Source organism: Mus musculus, chromosome 6 (assembly GCF_000001635.26).
Source record: "Mus musculus strain C57BL/6J chromosome 6, GRCm38.p6 C57BL/6J".
Classification (NCBI taxonomy): Eukaryota; Metazoa; Chordata; class Mammalia; order Rodentia; family Muridae; genus Mus; species Mus musculus.
Genome location: NC_000072.6, coordinates 90,709,701 through 90,730,621, shown reverse-complemented (window position 1 = coordinate 90,730,621; position 20,921 = coordinate 90,709,701). Strand labels below are relative to the sequence as shown.

The 20,921-nt window shown below is 49.7% G+C and overlaps 1 protein-coding gene across 21 annotated transcripts in view; it reads left to right on the top strand.

Moving 5' to 3' along the window:
• Iqsec1 (IQ motif and Sec7 domain 1) overlaps positions 1–20,921 on the top strand; it is a 328,885-nt gene that overhangs the window by 257,859 nt on the left and 50,105 nt on the right. Inside the window, exon 1 of one of the 21 annotated variants that reach the window (XM_006505988.4) lies at positions 14,079–14,414. The exons of 19 other annotated variants lie outside the window; for them this stretch is intronic. In XM_006505988.4, coding sequence (XP_006506051.1) covers positions 14,350–14,414 — 65 coding nt within the window. In that variant the 5' untranslated portion in view covers positions 14,079–14,349. Of the gene's footprint in view, positions 1–14,078; positions 14,415–20,921 lie in introns of those variants that run through there. One more of the 21 variants, NM_001134383.1, reaches the window with a different exon arrangement.

Genomic DNA, 20,921 nt, shown 5'->3' with positions numbered 1-20,921 from the left:
ATCACAGTGGTACCTGTTTTACTGTTAAATACCCAGAGACTCTAAAATGCTATGGTGAAGAATGTACCTTGAGACCCCAGCCCTGCCCCCTATACCCCTCAGGCACTTAGTCAATTCAGGCTGTTTTCACGGATCAATAACTGAGGTTCCTTAGTCTTCTGGAGTTCTTAGCTCCTGTCTCCGTCCTTCTGGGGCTTTCTGTGTTAATGTGCATGTCTCTTGCCCCAGTGCTTGCTAGGAAGTACAGATTATGGTCAGGAACTCTACCCTGGAACTGTGTACAGAGGAGAGTGTGTGCGCCCCTCCCCAGAACAAGTATGAAAAGCATTCTGGGGTGTCTGTCAGCTAAATATTGATCAGCCACCAAGGGTGTATTCTAAAGGACCCTGGGCAGCTTGCTGTGATTTTATGTCCACCCTCTCGGAACTGGGTCCCTGGTGGCCACCTCCCTCCAGAAGGCACACAGATTGTCAAATTCTGGCACCAGATTGTCCTCGTCAGCAGGGCTGGAGCCTGGCACGGGGCAAACAGTAGGAATTGTGAGCAGAAAGAACGACTCCTCTGTGCCCAGTAAGGCCCCAGGGCAGAGACTAGCCCCCTACCCCACTACCAGATGATTCTGGGTTTGGAGTGGGGGTGGGGGTTGAGGCCTAAGGACCTGGCTCAGGCCCAGCCTAGCTGCCAACTGGCCACTGTGTGACCTTGAGCCAGCTATGGCGACTGTCCTCCAGGCTCCTGACTCAGTGGGGTGCCCAGGCTGTGTCAGCTGCAGGAATCATTAGAAGCTTTTGTCCCCTTAAGGAACCAAACAAACTGTACAATGTCACCTCAGCCACCAAGACTGAGGAAGGTGGTTTTTTTCGTTCAACATTTAGTTGCTTATAAATACCTTATAGGCTTTTGAGGCACACCAAGAGGAAGCTGAAGGCAAAGAAAGCTAAGCCTGGCCTTGTGACATCTGGGCCTGCAAGTTTCTTATCGCTGGCCATTTACATATCTCCAAGGGGACTGGGTCAGGGCTTTGTCTCACCTTAGGTTTGAGAAAGGAGGGGTAGCAGGTGATCATGTGGGAGTCACAGGTCATACATATTAATTAGCCTTCACCTGGACTCCCTGCTCCCTCCAAGAAAAACAGTTGGCCTGGGGAGGTGTGGCAGGGACCAGAACTCACAGCCATTCAGTGGGCTAGAGCCTCAAACTCTTTCAGTTTTCACATGTTGAGTTCGTATACCCACACAAGAGCAGTTGGCCTGCACTTTTGCCCCACCCTGGACCTGAGGTCTGTGTCCACCAGAAGAGGCCCTGTGAATTCTTACAAAAGAACCCTTGGCAAATGCCTTGTGAATTCCGGTCAAAAAGAGCCGTGCAGCATTTTGCTTTTGCCCTTCTGGTTGTGCATCTGGTCAGGGCATCTCTGTGGAGATTCTAGCCCTCTGTTTGTCCAGCCTAAGCATTAAAAAGCCCCCTTGCTTCTGTGTCTGTTCCAAGAGTGAGGGTATGGACAAGGACTCACATTGAGCCAGCATAACTCACTTCACCCACAAAAACTTGTTTACAACCAGTAGCACTAAATCTGTGCTGAGCCTAGGGACAGATACACAGACAGCCTATCTTTATCCAGAGAAAGGGCCATGTTCCCTCACAGGTCACCCAGGAACTGAGTCACTGAAGGTAGGTTTGGGTTAGCCAGGTCCTGAGGCAGTAGTACCTCTGGGCTCAACCAGTCTCCAGGCTGGGCCAGCCAAGATGCAGTTCTCCAGCAAGGCAGCAGGTGGCACCAGCCTCTAGCGGTGGTGAGTAGTCTGGCCTAGCAGGCCTAGGACAAATGGGGCTGGAGACTGCTCCCTCCTGAACTTGCTAGGCTTCTCTGCCCCTCACCCACACACCATCCCTGAGCCCCAAATGCAGCTATCAACAACCCATCTTTCATCCCCTCTGAAGATTGTTCCACCAGCTGTGGTCTGGCTATCTTCTTAAGCCAATATAAATTTGCCCCAGGGTCTGTCCTAGAGACAGATGGAGACAGCTGTTGGAATCCCTGTTACAGGCAGTGGAGCTCAGGAGCTAGAGTGCCTGGGTTCAGATCCCAGCTTTGCAGACTTCAAGATTAAATGCTGGTTCCAGGAGAGTGAGCATGAGGGTCCCTGTGAGTGAGCCGGTGTCAGGCAGGGAGTGCTAGATGCCATGCCATTCTATCTGTGCACAGGAAGGACTGCTGGAACTTGGTGACTATGGTCAGGACTTACCTCCTCAGCTGCAGCATTAAGGTATCTGGTCCAGCACCCCAGCACTGCCTCTTGCAAGCTGAGCACATTTGGGCTGAATCTTAGGTTCCTAAGGCACCTGGCAGGGGCTCATGCACTGCATGTCAGAGCCTCAGATTGTGCTGTGGGTGGGGTGGGCTAGATGAGTGGGGGATTCTCCACTGATTCTGCCTTTAGACCCAGAGTACTCTCACCCCTTTAAGACAAGGTTGGACCTAAGTGTCAGTGGGGGCCTAGGCATGGGTAAGGCCATATGGACATCGTTAAGGCTGAGGACATTCCTTGCCAGCCATGTTTCTGAAGTATTTTCCCAAGAGTTCAGATAATTTTAATAACAGCTGCTGTCAGTCTGTTTCACCTCACTTTCTCTCAGTGGAATTTTCTGGAGGTTATGTGCCATGTTGGTTAATGGAATGGCATTGTTGTCTTTATGCTAAAAGAAAGAATGTCTCCTAATTTTTGGTATGGTAAGTATTGATAGCCCTCGTGAACAATTTGCAGATCCTCAGTAAAGATGGGCACGGTGCTACAAGCCTATAATCCTAACACCTGAGAGGTTGCCACAATAGGATTGTTGTGAGTTTGAGGCTAGCCTGGGCAAAATCAGTATGAAAAAAGAGCTTAAGACAGAAGTTTGAGTATCACTTGCCTATATTGAAAAAAATTAAAAATGTAAGAGTACTTGATAGGGAAAGGACAGCTGAAAGTTGTTTCAATGTGGGACCAACAGGGATGGTGGGAATCGCAGCCAGATAGATAGTGCTCAGCCAATCACAGGTCATTGACTCTGTCTGTACCAAGTTCCCATAGACCAGAGTAATCCAGGGTCTGTGATGAAGCCCCAAGTGCAGCTCAGCCACACCAGGCCATTTTGACTCAGAGCCACCCCCGGTGGCAGCTGCTGGCCTGGAGTCTCAGCATCTCTGTATGTGTAGGAGATTCTGCAGGCTACCTGAGATCAGATGCAGACACTAGGAAGGGTGAGAGCAGGTCTGAAGTCTTACGTCCCAGGCGTATCCTTGTGGTGAGCTCCAGGTTCTGATGAGGCTGCCACCTCATAGTCAGTGGTTGGAGGTTACTGTCCAGAGTTGGTTCCTGGTTCTTCTGGGCCTGACGTCTTGAGCATAAAGAGGACATGGAGAATTCCAGATAGCACCTTAGTAGTTCCCCTCAAATATAAAGAGCAGCTCTGCATGAGAACGTTTTACTCAAGCCTTGTGTCTCTCACTTATGTAATGTTTATTTACATGGTTAAGTACTCAAAGTACACCAGAGGACACTGGGGATTGTCCCCTCCCCTTCTCCCTCCACGCTGGGGACTATAGCAACACTTCTAGTTTCCAGTTGCCTGGCTCTTTCTTCTAAACTTTGCTTGTCATGGCTCAACTTCTCATGTCTTATTCAACATTTATGTTTATACAAGCAAGTATATATAAACATTATTCCCCTCATCTTTATTTTGCCTTGCTGGAGTTGGGCCCAGGGCTTCACCCATGCTAAGCAAGTACTCTGCTGCTGAGCCACATCCCAGTTCCTCAGCCCCCCACTTCTCCACATGGACTGTGAGGATGAGATCAGACAGCGTCTGACACCTTGTACAGCCTGCTGTTTCTCACTTGGCCCTAGGACATAGACATCATTATCTTCTATGTGGAGAGGGCTTGAAGTTCAGAGAGGACCTTAATTTGCCCAAGTTGCACAGCTAGAAAATGGCAGAGCCAGGAATCAAAGGCGGAGCCGGCAGGTGCCAGATGCCTCTCTGGCTGTATCTTCTACAGCCTCACTAGGGAGCAGCCCTCGGACTGGCTGTGTGGCTTTGTTTGTTCCCTTACTGTTCTGACTCCCACTCTGCTTTTCTATGGTTGAAACTCACCTGAAATGAATCTGTTGTAGGAAAAAAAGAAAGAACATTGGCTTTGAGCCCCAGCACACACACAAGGCAGGCTCAGGGGCTGGAGGTAGAGACACTTTGTTTTGCCTTTCTTCATCTCCTGTCTTGGTCTTCCCACCATTTTCCAAAAGAGCTTTGTCCTGCAGCAGAGCTTTGGTCCCAGTGTCCCACATACACAAGCCCTGATTGCTCCTCTAGAACCTGTGTGCTCTGTCTAGCGCTGCTTGGATCAGCTGTGTGACCCTGGGCAAGGGAATTAACCTGTCTACCGCCACTGCCTGCTGAATGGGATATGGTCAAGATTAGGTGCAGTCACATTTAGATACCTTAGCTTTGTCTTTTTGTTTGTTTCCTTTGTTTGTTTGTTGTTGCTTTTGCAGAACACAGTCCCCCCCAGTTAAGTGTCTTGCCCTTCAGTTTCCTATTGGTTTTGTTTACATTTATATATCTTTATATTGTATTATATTAATTTATTTTATAATTTATAATTATATATTTATACAATTTATATAAGTATATAATACATAACATATTTATTATTCTTTTAGTCATAAGTTGAGATGCTTCAGAGACATTCTTAGCCCATGCCTTCTAGGCACTATAAGCCCTTTAGAAAGAGGGCAGCTCCTTCAAAGGGGCCCCAAGCTGATGCCACTGCCACTGAGCCTATCCCATCCCCCATGCCTCCTGTGGCCACTCTTGCTTGTTCAGACATTAATTGGTTAGCCTGCAGCCATAAGCCCCAGGCAGTTCCAGCCCTGCCACAGAGGTACTTGTGGCTCTTAGGTTATTGGGTACTGCTTGTACTGTGTGACCTTGGGTCTTTTTCGGGTGTTTTGCACTGTCTGAGCCTCAGTCCATCCAGTATTAGGAGAGTCAGAGTTACCCTGGTCTCCTGGGGGAGTTCTCACCTGAGAAGGCATGCCCAGAATGGTAGTGCTGGCTCTGCTTGTTCATTTCTCATCCTGTGTGTGGATGGGCACTCCTAGAGGCTCAGCCACACAGGGGCACCCCAGGAACAACAGTGTATAGCTGACTGGCCACAAAAAGAGAAAATGCAAATAATGGAAAGTAGCCATTGTCCATGGCGTATGGGATGTATGGGTGGCAGGCTACTTAGCCAGGATGGCTCAGTTGTTAAGCTCCTCTTAGTGTCCTCAAAGCATGGAATGGTGTGGGAGTCAGGAAGACAACCCAGCAAGCCCAGCCCCTCTCCTGACTGTATGGTGTACTCAGTGTGAATTACTAGTAACCAGGGAAATAGTCTCTGAGGTGACACAGCTGGTGGCTGGTACGCTGAGCAAACACTATATGCTGGAAAGTATAAATTGCCTACCCAGCACACCAGGGGCCCAGCCCTTGATGTCTTTGCTGTTAAACATAAATTACGGTTGACTATGAAAATTGGTAGAGACCAGAAGGGTGTGTGGGTTGTGACACTTAGAAGATGCTGGCCACAGGATCTGAGAGGCCCCTTAGCGTATTCTGGGTAGCTCTCTCACTAGCCCAAGGCCCACATGCTTGCAAGGCTCTGAGATTTCTCCTAAGCCAGCAGCAAGCCTATGGTTAAATTCTAGCTCTGCCAGACTGGCTTGAAGCAATTAATTTGGTTTCCTAGGTGTCAGTTTCTCCATAAACTGAAGAGAGGATGCTGAGAGAGTTTCAGGGACAGCATTAGGTCAAACCAGTACTGCCTAGGGCACCAGTACTTCTGGGATCCTGACTGCTACTTCTAGTCTTGGCCTGCAGTGGGTAGCAGGGGGCTGGGGCACAACCCAATTCCTCCCTAAAGTGGATATAGGAAGGGGAGACCTCCCTTGCCCAGCCCCTGTCAGCCTCCTCACTTGCCTTGGACAACCCTTTGTCTTTGACCATATTTGACTGTACCAATTCTTAAAGCACGTGGTGTGTGCTCAGATTTACAGAGCAGAGTGCTGACAATGTAAAATTCAGGACACAGGTGAGCTTCCAGGTGGGCTACAGACTCCATACCAGGGGACACCTGGAGGAGTCACTCTCCTTCCACGCCCCTCACAACACTTCTGGCTGCTTTGAGACCAAGAAAGGGTTAGTTACCTTTCTTGATTATATGCATAGTAGCATTACTATATGCTCTGCAGCTAAGGCTATCAAAGCACGCACATGAGCATGCAGCCCCAACTTATGCCACATCCTCCTCACCAGGGGTGACCACTGTCCAGGGTGCATACTCAACCATGCACACATCCCCTCCTTTGTGTTTTCTTTCTGCCATGCAGTATATGGAACGTCCAGCCTTGTGCATGCTAAGCTAATGCTACGCCTCCAAGCCATACTTCCAACACTCCTTTCTCTCAACGTAGCATTCTTCTGCTTCCTCTTCATTTAGCAAGGTTTCTCAAAGGTCAACCCCTAACAGGTGTAGAGAGCATCTTTCTTTTCGAATGGTTGATGAGCAGCCTTCCATCAGCTGGATTCTCTCCCCTTGCCCATCTCCAGCCCATACAAGATGGAGCAGGCTTCTGTAGCAATGTCTGCTCCCGTTGGTTTTGTAACATGTGAACATGCACTTTGTGCCGAGGGCTGCTTGAGGGGAGCTGTTAAACTGGCTTTCGACAAAGATGATCCTTGTGGTAGCTGGGCAGCTGCAGTGTGACTGTAAGGAACATTCACCTGGGGATGGGCTGTATCCTGCTGCTGCCTGCCACCCAACATGCATGTGTCATTCACCTTACTGGCTTAAGGTGGGCTCCATCACTTACAAGTGTCTTTCTTAGGGAAAAACTCACCTTCTGGGTGCCAAAGCCTCTGTGATCAAACAGGAAAACAAGCCCCATGTTGTAGAATTGCCTTCAGGAATATGTGAACTCAAAGAGCTGGCTGACACCAAAACCTCCACTCCTCTCACCCAGGCAAGCCTACGCCTCCTGAGGACAGGCCTGTATCTGCATCCTGAGAGGCCAAGGATGGGCCTGCCTTGCAACAGGTGGAGATAATGCTGGAGATAATATTTCAGGTTCACATCAAATGTGCCTCCACCCTTCCAGGATCCCACCTCAGTCATTCACAGCCAGTGGGCTGGGATCACACTGGTCGAAGTCTTCTTCCCCACTGGGACAAAAGAAGGTGTTGTTTAAATCAATTATATAGAGAAGATTGCAGGAGGAATGTTAACCCACTTAAGAGTGGCTGGTGTCTCAGGAGCCCTTAATGGCATCTATTTGCCAGGCAGGCGCCCCAGCCCTTGTTATAAAGGAACACATCTATTCATTAAGCTGAGGCCGCCAGGCCCAGGCCTGGCACCACCCAGCCAGCTGCTCTTGGCTGTGAATTCAGTGCTTAGGAATAAACGGGCCTGTTCTGCAGTGGGAAAATCAAGTGGAATGGTCTGCAGGAGGGCAAACTCTTGCAGCATTCCAGATAGGTTTTTCTAGATTCCCTCTATTTCTCTGCCTGCTTTAATAGGCAGGCAAGCCCTTGTTTAGGTAGAGCTGGATGGAAAGAAATCTATGCCAACCGTGACCATGGTTTCAGTGTATTTTGTCTTGTTTATAAGCTTCAACCAGCGGGCTTCCTTTCATGTTGGGCCCTCCCAGTACACTACACACGGGACCAGCAGTTTTTGCTTCACCTGGCTTTTCTAGAATCTTCAGAGTACAGAAGGGTGAAGGAATCTCTCAACAATGCTTATTGATCACCTACTATAGCCCAGGAACAGAGGTGAGCCAACGGTTTCAGAATATCACTCTGGTGGAAGTGACCACCAGCACACAAGTGCTAAGCAAGGTGATTATGGACCAGGGTGAACTCATTCCTTCATCTGTTTTTGACATAGGATCATGTTCATGGCCCTATGCTTGTAGTAATCTTCATTTTTGTAGTAATTTTCCTCTGTCTTATGAACCTTAATGCTGAAGTAGTGGAGGTCCCCTGGCAGTTTGAGCATATGAGCATATGGGTGCTGTCTTTGAGATCTCCTTTTCAATCATCTCCCACCCAAACCAAACTCATCCTTGGTCCCAACTCCTTGGAAATGCTCACCCCTAGGTCCTCTGAGTGTTGGCTTGACCTGAGGACCCACATATTAAAGAGGACATGGAGAGGTACTAGCAGCTGGGACGTGAAGGAAAAGGTAAGGGTGACCTCTGTTGGGACTCCAACTGAGTTCCCAGGATGGCCTGGCAGGGCTGGCTCCCAGGTGCCCCTGTTCTTCTCTGTCTGCCCTCTATGATGGGATGGAGCAGTGTAATGTGGCAGTGTAAAGAAAAGGGAGCAGACTACATATGGGCAAAGCACCCAGGCATGGAGGGTGGGGGGTTGCAACTTTTGAGTTTTTACTGAGACCCTGAGGTGCAGGTTGTCATGCTACAGAGGAGGAGGCTGACACTGATTAGGGATTGTCCATGACCACAGTGCAGGGACAAAGTGGAAGTCTGACCTATCTCTATATGATAATCAACCAGAGGGAGGCAGCCCCCTGAAAGAGCTTCCAAAGCCTAGCTATGAAGGCTCAATAGAACATTTAGCAAGCACAGACTTGGGACACCAGCCCTGGGTTCAAATTCTTCACTCACTTTTGCTCTTAACTCTGCCAAGTCCAGATCTCTTTCTTCTGGATCATGGTACACGTAGTCCAGGGCCTGCATCTAATTAGTACCTGGAGTCTAACTTCATGGTTAAGATCATGATTGGGAGCCAAGAGGAGAGGTGGGGAGGAAGGAAAGAGATTGGACAACCTGTCCAAGATCCAAGAGCACACACTTAAACTATTGGTGCTTTGGACCATACCAAAGCTATTAGGCCTCAAGCTATGAGCATCCCCACTGTAGGAAGAAAGGGTGCATGCTGGCTGCTTTTGAGTTCTTGCCCCGTGGGAAGAGGTAAGGGTGGAGGAAGGAAGGAACTTTCAGGCTCCAGGGGGCGCCCTTGTCTTGGGCCTGGCTATGTGCAGTAGGGTCACTACTACACTTCGCAGGTACCTTTGTGCTGAAAATGCTATGAGCATGAGGAACATGGGGGGCTGGAGGGGTGCCAGAGATCATCCCATATCTTCCCTGAAGACCTGATGTAGCTTCCTTCAACCACTCCCTCAGGAGAAATAGGCTAGGACAAGGAGCTAAAGTGAGGAGTACTTTTGCTTGTTTGCTGAGGTTATGGGTGCTAGAATTGAAATATGTGAGGCACTGTGTGTGTGTATGTGTGTGTGTGTATGTGTGTGTGTCCCGTGGACAGCTGGTGGCTGACAGAGGTAGCGGATGGCTGCATTTCCTCCTCAAGCTGTTGGGCCCTTCATCCAGCAGGAAGACTGGCCTTGAGCCATTTCCTTTGCCCTTAGACAAAGACTGATAGTTCATATGACTGTACTTTGGAAGCCACAAGCCCATCCCCTGGGTTCCAGGACATCAGGCCCAGTTCATCTGGATAGGACAGCAGGCTACAGAGCAAGAGCCTCTGAGGTTCCTCTTATTCTCAAGTTCATCCAGGCCCCATATGTATGTTTCTTCTGTGAAAACTAACTCAAATTCTGAAATGGGAAGTTGGCCCCTGTTAGAAAGACGTTGGTTTACCTGCGAGTGTTTCTGTCCTGGGGGACGCATGGCCTGCCTCCCTAAGAGGTCACACCCTTAGACTTCTGGGTCTGTTTCTGTTGTCTGTCTCCCTAGTTTGGGTGATTTGTATTTGTTTGGTTTTGAAACAGGGTCTCATTTCATGGCCCAGGCTGGTCTCAGATTCAAAGGTGCAGGTAATCTTCCTGCATCAACATTCCAAGGAGCTGGGACCATAGCTGTAGTGATGCAGCCTGGCTTTGTGTACCTTCTTCACTGCAGCCAAGTCACATGCCTAAGTGCCACTCCATGCTGAGTTAGAATGGAGGATTTTAAAGCCATCCACTCTGGATTATCTGCCCTACTGTCCAGGTCCCTGACTGCTACCAAGGCAATGTGCCTATGTCACTGACAGTGTGTCTAGTACATGCCCACACAGTCCTGGGTGCCCTACAGCAGTCCATTTGTACCTAAGTTTCCCTGCTCATACATGAGGGTTTGGGCTCAGGGAAGGCCACTCAGCTTCCCCTTCCTCACAGAGCCCGCTGTGATAGGAAGTTTCCAGCTGAGTGGTCAGTCACACGTTAATGATTAGCAGGCAGGAAGTGGGCAGCTTGAGTCTATGAAGATGTTCCAGGTGATCTTCCTGGACACCTGCAAGATACAGCCAGGTCAGAGCCTCACTGCAGTCCTAGAGATTACTCAAGTGCCAGCTAGAGTCGGGCCCTCTGTGAGCCAGCTCTGGGGCTTAAAGACGTTCTTTGAGGTCACTAAGCATTTCTCCAGTCCTTTGCAGATTGAGTTCTTTGCTGTACGAGGGTTTTACAGAGTAATAAACATGATTTAAACTTCCAAAATTTAAAACTAGGCTGGAGAGATGGCTCAATGTTAAGAGCCCATACTGTTCTTTCACAGAACCTGAGTTCATTTCCCAGCATGCATGTCAGGTGGTATGTAGCTTACCTGCAATGTTAGCTTCAGGGAGTCCAGTGCCCTCTCATGGTCTCTACATATACCTTTACTCATATGTACATATTTCCATAAGACAGACAGACAGACAGACAGACAGATACCTAAAAATAATAACAATAAATATTAATGTTTTTCTAAAACTATCAGAGCTCAGACAGTGTAAGTCTCTTCCTCTTCCCCACCGCCGTCCCAGTCAGGCTTCTGGTGCAGAGGACCAGGACTTTCTGGGATCCCCAGGTTCCCTTCCCATGGCAAATTCTTCCTTGTGTCTCTTGTAAACAACGATCTGGGAGGTCTGTGGTGTGGCTCAGTGGCAGAGTGCTTTCCCAGCACATCCCAAGCCCTGCTTAGCCGAAAGCAAGCACAATCTCAGTGTCATGTGACTTTGGTGCTGTGGAAGCGTGTTCCATGTTCCATCTGACTAAACACAGCATGTTTTATGGCCTTCATCCTTTAATGCTCCATGTATCTTCTAATGTTCCTGTCACTGCCATCTCTGACAGAGCATTGAAATGTTATGGCCACTGTCTGTTTAGTGTGGGCTTCCGCAGATGGGTCAAGCAGCATTGCAGGATCCATTTCTGAGAATAAGGATTAGGCTCTCACGTGCATAGACTACCTATCTAGCCTGTTGATTTCCTTGCATCTTCCGCCACAGTGTTTGCATTCTACTTTGGCAGTTCCTGCCCAGGTACTAGGTATGGTTGGGTGGGTGGGTGGACAAATTTTACTAAGTGACTAGGGCCACTGTGAGTCTCCTGGGAGACTTGAGATCCTTTTGGGAAGGACTGGATAACTTTACAGAAGACATGTCTCCTTTGCAACTCTTTAGCTAATTAGTGCAAGACAATGACTCCCTTATAATAAAACTTTATTAAGACAAAGACAAGACAGCTGAATCTAGGTCTCAGGCAAACCTTTTGATATATGTAGCTGCTAGGTACCTTGGGAACCAGGTTCCCCTGAGTAGGCACAGGGATGGCTTCAGGAAGGATAGGGCCAGCCCTTCCTCTCATCTATAACATAGTTTACTCACATAAAGAGGGGGCTCAGTAGAGTAACTGGGGTTAAAGAGGGAGGGGGGTAGTCTGATGGCTGTCTGGGAGAAGGGCCATGAAATTTGAACCCCAAAGTCTCAGCCATGTGCCAGGCAGAACAAGGGTTAGGACTGAGTAAAGCTTAGCAGTAAGAAGCTTACGATTGCTTACTGTTGGCAAGGCGGGCAGGAGGGGCAATGAGGCAGTGCTGGGGAGGTGGCCTATAGCCAGGCCACATGAGCCTCAGCCAGCTGTGCAGAGGAGCTGGGCTTCACCCTGACAGCTTGGGATGTCACATGTCTGGCCAAGGAGAGCAGAGAGACTGTCAGAAGCCAAGAGGATGGTAATATGTCGGGATTATGGAATGTAAAACAGGCCAAAGCAATCAGCTCAGGACTAAAACCCAGGCCCAAATTATGGGACTAAACATTTTTATGACTTTGTTGCTTCCTGCATCCCTTAGAGAAGCTCTGACTTATTTCTCAAGACCTAAACCAAAATGTCCCATCATTATGCCCTTTCTAGGGGCAGTAACACCATGTTAGGGGATACTTGTTACCATAGTGTCTCCTTATGTACTCTTCATGTACTTCTGTACTCCTTCATGTACTCCTTATGTACTCCTTCATGAGAACAGAGTACATGCTTCTTAATGCTGGGTAAATTAAGCAGTATATTGAATCAGCTGGGGTAGAGATGTCTGATGACCTAACACTCTGAGGAAACTGAGACCCTGGGGGCTAATAAATTTGCCTAAATGACAAAAGTAAGGACTGATTCTGTCTGGGCTAGTCATTTCTGCAGAAAAGTTGGCATTCCCTGTGTCTCCCAGCCAAGGCTTTCCTCCCTCACAGTCACTATCATTTGTGAGAGAGAGAGAGAGAGAGAGAGAGAGAGAGAGAGAGAGAGAGAGAGAGAGTTAGTTCAAGAAGATGAAGTCAGAAGATAGAGTTTAGTTTCCAAGGAGTCACCCCACCACCATACCACGTGCTCACAGGAAAGCACACCCCATCTAAATCCCAGCCTGGTTGGCTGCTTGCCCTGGCCCTTTGAGAAGTGCCTGGAATTCCTGGTGGATATGAATGGAGAGACTGAAGCATGCTTCCATGAAGTTCCTGAAGCTGGGCCTGGGGGATCCTCTTGATTCTATTTAGTATCACCTTATTATTAGAGGGAAGTTTGGACAGAGTTGGGAGTTTTCTTCTGGCCTCTCCACATGTAGCTACTACAGTCTGGTCTCCTGACACCTTCCTACTTTACCCTAGCTAAGCAAATGCCAGCTGTGGCCACCATGTGCATGGGAACCTTCCAAAGTGAATGATAAATGGTATTACTTCACACATTCATTCCTAGGGGCCACTGGGGCCAGGCATCCTTCAGGGTCATCCACTGGCCACTGGATATGTATTCTTTGTAGAAATGTCATTCTCATCCTTTATCTTTTGCTGAAAATCAGCCTTCTAACTGATGAGCAAGAGTTCTTTATGGGAGACAGTCCCTAGAGTATTGTCAGATCTGATATGCAAGTATTTCTTCCCACTCTGTAGTCTCTGGGTTTTTGTTGTTTGTGTTTTGGATCTAGGTCTCACAGCATAGCCCAGGCTGGTCTTGAACTCAGGTTCCTCTTGACTCAGTCCCCTAGGATCTGATATTACACAGACTTGTGTCACCATGAACAGCCTGTGTATTTTTAACATTGATGGGTACAAGATGCCCCCATGTTGTGACTCCCACAGTTTCCCTACTCCCTCAGGAAATGGTCTTGCAGGTGGGGTGTTCAGGCTGGATGTCTTCTGTATATGTGCATTCCACCAGTGTGGGTACTGGGCACATCACCTGCCCTCTGTGTTATGAGCAAGTTAAACACACAAGAGTCAGCAAGCTGTGAGAGCTTGGAGAGGGGGAGGAGAAGGCAAGGAAGGGCCCTCAGCTTCAGTCTCCTCATCAGTGAATGAGGCCCGGAGTAACACTTTACAGTGTTGCCCACTGGCCCCATTACCAGTAAAGTACTCTACGATGCTGATCATTATTACTTCTAGCACGTCCCTGGCCGTAAAGGGTGTGTGAATATGTTTAGAAAGAACCAACTGTCTTTCCTCCAGATTTGGGATAGGCGCTCCAGAGCCCTGGAACTTGTTGCTCCGCTATTTGGGGGATGCAAAGTTGTGTACACTGAAGCCAGTCGGGATTGGCACACGTTGAGGTTTTCAGCGCATTCTACCTGTTGCGCTTACAAGTGTGGAAGACACCCAGTACATCAACCAATACAGCAAGCCTGGGATTCTGGGATTCTGATGTTATGGGAACAAGAGCAGAATCTGCGCTTCTCCCGGAACTCACGGCTCTGGCCACGCCCCCACAAGAGCCCCACCTCCGCCCCTGCAGCCCCGCCCCCTCCCGGCCACATTCCTCAGGCCGGACTTGAGCTACGCCTGGCAGGCGGCGGCGGAAGGGTCGCACCGGGCCGGTGATTGGACTAGCAGGCCTAGGGCTGCGTGAACCTGCAGGCGCAGGGCAGGAGGGACCGGCGAAGGCGCGTGGCGGGCGGAAGGGCTTTCCGGGATCGGCCCCAGGGTCCGGCGACCGCGGGGGGAGTCGCGGGCGCGCGGCTCGGCCTGGGTCCCCGTGCGCCGGCCCGGGCCGTTCCTGTGGCGGTCGTCATGTGGTGCCTGCACTGCAACTCAGAGAGGACCCAGTCCTTGCTGGAGCTGGAGCTTGACAGCGGGTAAGGCCAGGCGAGGGCGGAGGCCAGCGGGAGGAGGTGGGCCCCAGCCACAGTGGGCTTGCCAGCGGTGGGGATCTTGCAAGTGGGTGCCAGAAGTGGGCTGCGGGATGGGTGTAACTGTTGGGGCAGGGCGCCTAGCCTGCCTGCCAGAAACGGGACTCTGTTAGGAGAAAAGTGGGTTGTAGGCATAGGAGTTCTGTCCTGTGAAATGAGTGGGAAACTACATTCGGTGTGTATGTAAAGGGCAAGACAGCAAATGGCCAGGAGTCTGTGTCAGAGAGGCTACCCAGTTCTGCCTGTGTCTTCTGTCTGATTTCGGTGCACAGACTGCTTAGGGGCCTCTCCTACAAGTCTGTTTGTTGGAAACCTTGGGTCTGTCTGCATTTATATATCTACTCTGTCAGGGAGACTCCAGCAAGAAGTGTTCTAGGTGAGTGTGGTGTGTGTGTGTGTGTGTGTGTGTGTTTGTGTATTAGATACCACACACCTGGAAGGCCACCTGGGAGTTGCGGGTACCTGGAGTTTGTGTGGCTGCTGTTTTTGACCAAATACAGATGTGAATGGGCTGCTAGCTGGGAGGGTGGTGGTGTTTACATGCTGGAATAAAGCTTATGCCTGTCCAGGAAGGAGTCTGATGGCTCAGAGAAGTGGGCCAGTCTTGATTTTAGGGGCCTATGGAAGGCTGTCTGAGTACCCTAGGCCTGGGTTTATGGTGAGAGGGAGACTGTGTGTGTATGTGCTAGGAATATTGATTTCCTTTTGCTCGGCAGCACAGCTGCCCCTGAGCTGTCTGCAGCCCCCTCCTTGAGCAGGGGTGTGAGGCTGAGAGGATTTGTTGACAAGTAGACTGGGCCTCTCTGGGGGAAGCCCACCTAGAGCCTTTTAATTTTATTTAAAAGTTTCCCCAAAGCCTGCTTAGCAGTTGCAATGGAACATGAGTGTATTTTGCAGTACCTCACGCCTGGAGTTCTGGACCTGAAGCTTATGTGAACTGTGAGGAGGGGGCCCATTTCCTAAACCCAGTACTGCAAACATCTGAGGCCAAAGCCAGGCAAGATGCAGCTGCAGGACCATCTGTGTTGAGTTGCAGGCTTCGCTTGGAATTGGGGTTCACCATCAGATCCCACGGGTGCTCAACACCTTCCACACTTCCTCAGCTGTCCCATCCAGTGTTTTGCACTCCTGTCCTGTGGTACGAACACCCTCATATTGCAAGAGAGCAAAGAGTTTGTACTTTCAGTCTCATTAGTGCTAAGGTTCTGAGGTTTATTGAGTGCCTGGTAGACCAGAGAGGGGCCCAGCAGTGAACGTAGCTGTGTTTTTAGTTTCCATGCAGCCAGGGTGACCATGGTCACAGCATGACCATGAGAAACGGGTCAGCAGCTTCTGACTACACCTCTTTTCCCCTGGAGCTGAAGGGGGCAAGGGTTGGGGGTTTTTTGTTTGTTTGTTTTTGTTTTTTTTTTGTTTTCTTTCTTCTTTCTCTCCATTAGAACTTCCAAGTGTTGCCACTTTAGCTAACATGGTCATGGATGCCTCCATTGTATTTCTGTTCCTCTTCCAGCTGCAGGGATTCCTGCCTAGACCCTGGCTCTGGGTTGCCGCTTGACAGCTGCTCTGTAGCTACAGTGGTGCCAGGTGTCCTGGAGACCAAGGAGCCCTACTCAGGTGCAGCCCATCACCACAGAGCAAATGGGCACCACCACCACCACCCCTCCCACCTTCCCATCCCCCTAGCCACACACACACACACACACACACACACACACACACACACACACACACACACACCACCACCACCACCCCTCCCACCTTCCCATCCCCCTAGCCACACACACACACACACACACACACACACACACACACACACACACACACACACACACACACACAATGTGGTTTCTAAGGAAGCCTGAAAAGGGCTGGAGAGACTAGAGGATGCTGCAGAGGCTGAGCTATGTGCTCCTTTGAATACAGCCTTCTTGGGACTTTATTGAATCTTGCCTAAAGTCCTTTCACTTGCTCCCTAAACTCAGATAGGAGTCAGCATGCTCCAGAGACTTAACCCAGTCTCTGTCACCACAGAGCCACTACTCTACATGCAAAGGCACCTTGAATAGCATGGGCTACCTGATGCTTCAGTGTTTTTCCACATCACAGCAACAACCAACACAGAATTGTTTACCTTTTCTTTTCTAAAAGAACACGAGCAAAAACAGAGATCCCAGTGGCCATAGCTGGACCACAGCAGCCTAAGAAGCTCAGGCCCAGATGTTGGGATGGAGGCTAGGCCTCTGGAGGCCCCTGCCAGGACTTCAGGTTTTTGTTCAAGGAAGTCGGACTATGAACTAGTTGTGCTAATATTTACACAGCTTTGGCTTAAAACACAGACAAGACTGACAGCTGCATGGTTGAATAGCCTGATGACTGGGCAGATGGGTGTTTGTGGAGGGGATTGGACAGGCCCTCGGGTTGTGTGTGTGTGTGTGTGTGTGTGTGTATGTATACATGCACATGTATAAAGCCACATTTACCTGACTATATTCTGCAGATGTGGAATCATGGATTGCTAGAGTATCAGGAATTCAGAGCAGCTCAGAACATCAGGAAGATGGCTCCAGGAGACAAATTCTTTCAAATCACAGCTCACTTTTGAGTTAATTCAAGTTACTTCAACCCTCTGGGCCTCAGTTTCCCCTTTAATGATAGGGTATGACAGTAGTGCCTGGCAGGGGCTTTGTGGGTATGGGTGGCCTTCCATGGCTGGCCAGCCCTGGAGCCTCCAGTCTGCTGTCCAGTTTGTCCAAGTCAGCACTGTGCACTTCCCAGCTGCCAGTGACCCGCTGTGTTTTCTTCCTTCCTCTTTTGTAAATTTCCTTTGAATGATGATGACGTGTGAAATATCCGCCCAGTAAGCACAGAGGCAAGGCAACCACCAAGCTCTAGTGGGCTGGGACTATGCCATGGCTGGAGGCCTGGGAGAGGTGTGTTTGTCTGGGGAAAGGAGGCTCAAGGCTGTTGAGTGAGATTTACCCTGAGTCCTCAAAAGCAGATCCTAATGACTTTAAAGGCCATTAAGGCTCTTCAAGAATTAATTGCTGTGGCCTTAGAGGATCTGGCTGATCCACTGCGGGAGCTGCTGCAGAGAGAAAATTGATGGCAATTATGGGGAAAATATGGCATGGTGCCAGCTGGGCCAGTCCCAACTCTGGCTTTGATAGCGGTACCTTTATTGAGTGATCCACAGCACCTGGCCCTGTTATCAGATTGACCACTGCATCCAGGAATACAGGTGTGAACAGGGATGGCATGCTCTCCCAACCTGGAAGAGGTTGACCCAAGATGGACTTAGCCACAGGCTTGCCTGTTTGTGTTCTTTCATTCCCATGACATTAACTGAGGAACCATGGTTACTCAGTATGTCACTTTAGCCCTTTTGGTTGAGCAGTATTGGGTATGTTGCCTCCCCTCCCTGAGCCTTGATTGTCCCACCCATGAAATGAGACTACAACTGTGAGTGGGGGTGGGGTGGGGTGAGCCGCTCCGCCCACAGAAGCCCAGTGAGTGGTTTCGACAGTCACTGTCCAGCTTTTCCCTTCCACAGCAAGACTGCTGGATTAAAATGGTCCCTACCATCTTCTCTTCTTCTAAGTTGAAGGCTGGTTTGGGGACCCTGCATGGGAACACTCTCTGAGGCCACTTGCTTAGAGTTTGTCTGTGCCATTTGAACGTGGCCACAGCTTCTCTGCTCATCATGGAAGTGGCTTCCTTCACATTTTATAATCTTGGTGCAAGGTCTCTCGACACAGTGACAGCTCAGTTTGAACTGAAGGCACTCTGTAGAGCTTTCATGGGCCTCTGCGGACAAAGCCTCACTGGATTTCCTTTTCCTTTCTGTTCAAAGGTCAGCCCAGTAATAGCCACATAGCTGTGCATAGCAGCAGTGGTGGTGATGGTGGTGTGTGTGTGTGTGTGTGTGTGTGTGTGTGTTGTTTTCAATTAGGAGTACAGGCTTCTATCCCTTATTTCAGATATAAGGAGGAAGCCATACAGAATCGCCAGCCAGGGAGGGCTGAGCTGGGATTTGCACCCTGACTGCCTGGCTTCAGGGCCTGTGTGCTCCACAGCCAGAATCTATTTCCTCTGGGGTAACTCATGTCTGGCAAAATGGCACTAGTGTAAATAGATCTGGTATCGCCTGGTTTCTAGATTTCCAAAATCTTCCCAAGTGCCCCAGCCTGTACTCTGGTCAGTGACAGTGTGTCGGGCTCTCCTGGAGTCTCTTTCCCCCCACAGACCACAAGAATCACTTCTCTGGAGTCTACTAGGGGTATGTGGGTAGCACTTTGTTCTTTAAAAAACAAAAACAAAACTTTAATCTTGTATGCAGCCCCAGCTCTAGCTATGTATGGTCGGGGATGCCAGGGACAAAAGCTGACTATCCCGATTGACTGAGGGACCGATGCCGGCTTCCACATGGCGAGGAAAGCCGTGGCTTCTGACATGAAAGGACAGATGGCTGTGGGCGGTGAACTTAATCCCCGGGAGGGGAGGAGGATGGTTAATAAACTGGAATATTTGGAAGAGGCCCCAGCTGGGAGCAGCCTCTCGTGCACACAAACAGAAAGGGTTTCCCCAAATTGCCTGCTGCCCAGGCTGGGTTGGATTCTGTCCGCAACCTGAATCCATTCTTCCAGGGACCCTCTTTAAAAGAAGTACCTGGTACTTCTGTTTCTCTTTTGACTGGAAGCTGGGTGGTGTGGGCACTCAGATACAGGCAGAACATGTGGACCAGAGCTCATGGTCCCACTAAGCCTTTACAAGGCAGTGCTTATAATGGTCATTTATTCTAATGGGTTTTGTTATTGTTGTTTGTGTGTTTATTAATAGGCTTTGAAGGGCCACCTCTCCCTCAAGAGGAGGCCACCTAGAAAGGCCTAGCCCTCCCTGGCTGTTGATTTCCCCCTTTGGCTTTCTGTTTCCGTTTCTGTGAAGATCCTTGTGGTCACCTGTAGATGAGGATGCTCAGCCTATTGGTTGGGAGCAGACTTGTTATATTATTAGACCACCCACCTGTGCCCTATAGCCTCAGCTATGCTCTCTGGTGTCTCTGTGACTTAATCACATCTTGTACCTCAGTTTCCCCATTTATAAAATGTAGACGATGGCAGGTGGCTGTGGGGTAGCCTTGAGGACAGAAGACACCAGTTCACATGCCAGTGTGTAGAGGTGCACAGAAACTAGTGCTGACAGGTGGTGGCACTGACATCCAGGCTGGTGTGGCTCCCCAATACTAGGACAGGACCGTGTTGCTTATTCAGGGACAATGTCTTGCTGGACAGGAGTAGTTAATTTCACTTCCTCGCCACAGAGAAAACTAGTTTTAAAAGAGAGAGGGATGCAGACATCGCAGTGACGGGGCCAAGAACTGTTGAGCATTTGACAGGGTTGAGCGAGAATAGGTCAGACCAGAAGGAAGTGATGATGGTCCACAGGCTCTTGTGCTTATAGTGCTGTTAATAGCTGCTAAAAAGCACACAGAGATGAGAGGAATTGCCTTGCCTATGGATTGGAAGGTGTACCCAGCAAGATGACTTGCCATTCATCTAGGGTGGAGAGGGAGGCATGGCCTGCATGCTCTATGAGGCAGAATCCGAAAGCCAGAGATACTGAGCACTGCAGACCTTGAGGTCTAAATCCCAGCCCTGAGGCAGATTTAGTAGATAGAGCTTTGGGGCCTTGGGTTCAGTGGGTGACCTGTGTTGGATGGAGCTTTGGGCCGCACTGGTGATTCTGGTCCTGTCTGTTCTGGCACTTGAGGCCTAGGGCTCAGGGCTTAGCTTCAATCCTAGAGGGGGAGATGAAAGAGGGACTCCCTTAGCCACCCCTAAATCCTAGAGGGGGAGATGTGAGAGGGTCTCCCTTAGCCACCCCTACCACCACCCTAGATTGGAAGTGATGTCAGCAGCTAGGGGGATGGCAACAAGAGCTGGAAGAACCTGGCCAGAGTCCCAGATCTGCCCAGTTTTAGATGTGCTGCTGGGGCAAGTGGTCACCGTGCTGAGCTGCCGCCGCCTTATCTGTCACTGGGGCTGTGCAGGCAGAGGCAACACGGGTATCGCACACAACAGGTGCCCAGTCTGTGACAACAGGAAAGAAGAGGGTGCTGAGTTTAGGCAAACCCCAACTGCTTTTAGTGAGGGTGATGTTAGCTCAGGCTTGTGACTAGGTTGTGTCCGGCAACAGAATAAGAACAACAGAAACTGCACTCCAGAGCCTTTGAATCACACACACACACTCACACTCACACTCACACACTCTCTCTCTCTCTCTCTCTCTCTCTCTCTCTCTCTCACACACACACACACACACACACACACACACACACACACACTGGAACTGCCCGTGAACACTATGGAATTGCTGTCATCTAATTTAAAGACAAGGAAACTGAGGCTGGACGGAAGAACTGAGCTTTGCTGTGTATAGGCAAGGGTTTCTGGTTGA